Source organism: Ananas comosus, linkage group 6 (assembly GCF_001540865.1).
Source record: "Ananas comosus cultivar F153 linkage group 6, ASM154086v1, whole genome shotgun sequence".
Classification (NCBI taxonomy): Eukaryota; Viridiplantae; Streptophyta; class Magnoliopsida; order Poales; family Bromeliaceae; genus Ananas; species Ananas comosus.
Genome location: NC_033626.1, coordinates 8,883,409 through 8,888,237, shown reverse-complemented (window position 1 = coordinate 8,888,237; position 4,829 = coordinate 8,883,409). Strand labels below are relative to the sequence as shown.

General features: G+C 37.0%; 1 protein-coding gene across 1 annotated transcript; it reads right to left on the bottom strand.

Moving 5' to 3' along the window:
• Positions 3,193-4,023, bottom strand: LOC109711178 (copper transporter 5.1). Its single transcript, XM_020234103.1, has one exon. It carries the CDS (start codon positions 3,856-3,858, stop codon positions 3,391-3,393), a length of 468 nt encoding a protein of 155 aa, XP_020089692.1. The 5' UTR covers positions 3,859-4,023; the 3' UTR covers positions 3,193-3,390.

The following is a 4,829-nucleotide window of genomic DNA, read 5'->3' as shown; positions in this document are numbered from 1 at the left end:
GTGCATTGAAAATTAGTATTTATGTCAAATAGGCAGAGGTTTACAAAAACCACCCTTCCGCTTTATCAGAGAAAGGAGATTGCCAAAACAGTAAAAGTTCTTCAAATTTGAATAGTAGTCATTCTTCTCAAGAGCAGTAGCATGCAACTCTATATGCTACTGATGTGATCCCTTAACTGCCACACGCGGAATGCATCAGCATACAGCATAGCACTGGGTAATTTGCACACAAGCAAGTCACCTTTTGTCATGTATTATAAAATGTAAGTGACCTAACATGACATGGAGATTTGCAGACATTTAAACACCGAGACATAAAATGTACATGAAGATCTTAGTAGTTTTTATTTTGGTTATTCGTAATTTCATATTTTGTACATTCATTTAAAACGTCCCCACGATCCTTTATTATTTCAGCCTGTCCTACAATAAATTTAGTTAAGCCGTAGAAAATTCAAAACTTTTTTCTTCTTGATTTTCTTGATGCATTGCTTGCTCTTGGATTCTCATTGTAATTAACGTATCTTAGTGGTATCTTATGTGGAGGCATTTATCAGCATATGCACCTCAGAACACATCATCTCTCTCTCTCTCTCTCTCTCTCTCTCTCTCTCATTATCATTGTACTTAATTTATCTTCGTTGTATCTTATGTGGAGGGCATTATCACCATACAACACCTCATAACACATCATTTCCTTCCCTCCCTCCACCTACCTACCCCACTCCCTCTAATATATATATATATATATATATATATATATATATATATAGAGAGAGAGAGAGAGAGAGAGAGTCCGGCTGGGATACTATCGATAGCACTAAGGGCTCGGTGCTATCTAGTTTTCCACCGTTAGATTTAACCCTTTGATTATTTTTACCTGTTAGATTATACCATTCAACCAACCACTCACTCAACTCTAGGGAGTCCACATCATCCTAACCACACATTTCTTAATCCAAGGGCTAAAAAACCAATAGCACCAATAGCTTGGTGCTATTGATAGTATTCCAGCCCAGTTCTATATACATATACATATACAGGCTGGGGCTACTATCTCATATGAGTATAGAGCCTTTTGTACTCATAAATTTTCGACCGTTCAAATGAAAAAATGTGCGGCTAGGATGAAAGTGGTTACAATTAGGTTGATAACCCTCTAGGGTTGAGTGGATGGTTGGTTGAATAGTATAATCTAACAGGTGAAAATGGTTAAAGGGTAGATCTAACGGCCAAAAACTTATGAACACAATAGGCTCTATACTCATAAAAGTATAGTAGCCGGACTCTCTCTCTCTCTCTCTCTCTCTCTCTATATATATATATATATATATATATACATATACATATACATATAAATATATACACATACATATGCATATATACACATACACATACACATACACATTACACATACACACACACATACACACATACACACACATACACACACATATACATATACACATACACACACACACATATGTACACATACACATACACACGTATGTACACACAACACACACACACACACACACACACACACACACACACATACATATATATATATATAAATGCATGGTACAGGTACTTGGCCTCAAGCATACAACTGCTGACAGTAGCATTAATTAGTTATTCACAAAGTTGTTGTAATGGTTACATACTTGTACCATGCATTTAATATCACCAAAAGCAGAACTGAGGAACATTTGTGAGGCAAATCTATATGAGTTCTACAGAAGCTTCAAACTTGACCAGGATAGATAAACTTTAAAAATGTGAAACCTTCATCAGTAAGGCAATCTGTAACTACAAATGCACTAAGCTATAGATCTATTAATAGGATCAGGACTCAGAATTCACTCTAGAATTATGAGAAGGAATATCTATAAAAGAGGCATCTGGATCAGCCTCAAAAGGACCAAAGTGATTGAAGGCTCTCAAGTATAATCTACTTTTGTTGATGTTTTCTTCGAAGGGGATTTTAGAGAAGCAGAAGAATAAGATTCCAACTAGAGAAGAAAAAGAAATGCATAGTGTAGTACAAAGGAAAGGAATTCTAACCAGAGAAGAGAAAGACAAAAGTTAGGATGCCTTTGTCTTCAAGAGGAACTTCTGGGTAACCCTCTGCTAATGGATTTGAAAGGAAAATTATTATGAAAGACAAAAAGTTAGGATGCCTTTGTCTTCAAATGGGACTTCTGGTTAACCTCTGCTATGGAACTTCTGGTTAACCTCTGCTCATGGATTTGAAACGAAAATTATTAAGAAATTTTTAAAGGGTCCTTGCTACTTGTCGAAGCATATTAAATTCCTAATGCAATCAAACGTAGCGATCAGCATATTCAACTCGTCCATCTGATCGCATATTTAGCTAGATGTTCGCGATGGTCTCTTAGATATCTTGTGCATGTTAACCAGTCAAGGCAAGAGGATTCAGTTTAGATGAAGCAAGGAATAAGATCAAAACCACACCTTCCAAACTCGAGTTGTTGTAATTTGATCAGATTTCAGAATTGCCTACATCTGAATTATTCCGCCAACCAACTTCTCTAGTCACACAATCATTTTGTCTTCAACAAAGTCACCCAAGCACTACTCAGTTTGAAAACTTAACAACATACAACCAATATGCGCTGATATCTACTTACAAGTCATTGAGCCTGTTCCAACAATCCTGTAAATGCTATCTACTTTAAACATCTTATAAAAGGGCTACTGCTGCTCAAGCAGGGGAAAGTTGTGTTTAAAATAATACAGCACAGTCCCAATAAAAAAGGGCTTGTTTGGATGCTTGAACATGTTATTCAGTAATAACTAGTATGTGCTATGAAGAATTTTCTTTTGTGCCGTTAAAAGCTAGGATTCTAGCTCCTTGCAAGGTCTTAGCAACCATATAGTTTGTTTTACCTATGACGTGATTTATCAGTTCTGAGAAAATGGCTTGGAGGCTCAATATAGTATACAATTCTAGAAATTTAATCATGCTCCTCATCCTCTACAAATTTCTTGAGTAAACAAAAAATATGTGTTGAACAAGATATTCGTGCATTCAAACATGAGCAAAAAGGAGATCACTTTCGATCCCTTTCCTCATACAGCTGAAACAAAAGAAAAGCTGCAATATTAAAATTTCCTCCTCTTTTTTTTTCTTTTTTTTTTTTTACTGCGAACCAAATCCATCTATATAAATTATCAGATTAAAGCATACAAGCAACTCATAATACTCCTTTATTACACCACAATTACAAGGAAAACTATGAGATACAACACCAAACAAAACACTACAGTTTCACATACCCCAAACATCTGATAGATGTAATTTTTGTAACAACAAGAGGTAAAAATAAATCAAGGGTAAAATACCGAGCAAATCGCGGTCGATTTGGATCACGAGCACGCGCAGGGGTTCTCGAGCGCGATGAGATCCTCCTCGCCGCCGCTGCGGAAGACGAGGTAGCCCGCGGCCAACCCTAGCACGACGGCGACGAAGACGCCGCCGTTGAAGGACATCACGGCGAGCATGAGGAGGTAGCCGAGGGCGGAGTTGACGCCGAAGAGCACGGCGGTGGCGACCTTCGCCGGCGCCGCCCATCCCCCGGCGGCGACGGCGGCGGAGCGGAGGAGGGGGGCGTCGATCGTCGTCGCCGGATACGGGGGCGGCGACGACGCCGACGAGGAGGGTTTGGACTTGGCGAGAATCTTAAAGCGGATCCGACGGTCCTCCATGTACTGGTAGAACGCGGCGGCGAGGAGGAGCGCGAGGAGGCTGAGGGCGTAGCTGAGCCACGAATTGGTGCGCCATGAGTCGAAGAGTATAGTTACGTTTTTGCCCCAGTAGAAGGTCATGTGCATCATCTTCGAGGGGCTGGGATTAGACGTAAATGGGAAGGGTAAAAACGGAAATTTAGCGCCGGAGAGGAAGACGAAGACGAAGACGAAAGGAAAAGGGGGGAAAGAGAAGAGGAAGGGATCGGAGTTAGATCGCCGGGAAAGGGGAAGGTTGTATAAAACGCGAAGCGACAGCAACGTACGAAGATAATCGATTCAGTTAATATTAGGCCACCGTAAGATCAGATTATTACAAAATTACCATTGGCCTGATAAATAAGATAACAAAAGATATTTTAACTTTAGGGTTAATTTCATACGGCTCCCTGTAAATACAGTAAATGACAAATTTATCCCTACAAAGTTCAATTTTTATATCTTGTGTCCGCAAAAATCCTGAAACGCCACAATCCGTTAGAAAATTTTAATTAATCATAGATTAAATAATTTACCCTGATTAGCTTTTGATATTCTTATCCTTCTTATATTATATTATTATAATTTTTGAAGAGACATATTTGTAATAGCAAATTTAAAAATATAAACGGTTCTCTAACGGGAATAAACCAGAGGGATATATTTGAAAATATTAAAACATAGATAGAAACAACATATAAAAATTATAATAATATAATATAAAATATAAACGGTTCTCTAACGGGAATAAACCAGAGGGATATATTTGAAAATATTAAAACATAGATAGAAACAACATATAAAAATTAAATTTTGTAGGAATATATTTGTCATTCATTATGTTAGCACAGATCTATATGAAATTAAATCCTTTATTTTAAGTTAATTTTATTTCTAGATAACAAATCTTACATATCTGTTATATATTACAGATAAAAAAAAAATCTTTGAAAAAACATATATATATCAACCAATCTTAATAAATTGATTAAGGACTTCACGATTGATATCTAAGATTTCAAATTAAAAACCTAATTTTACTTCATATTTTTAATTAAATTTATTTTTAAAAAAACTATAAC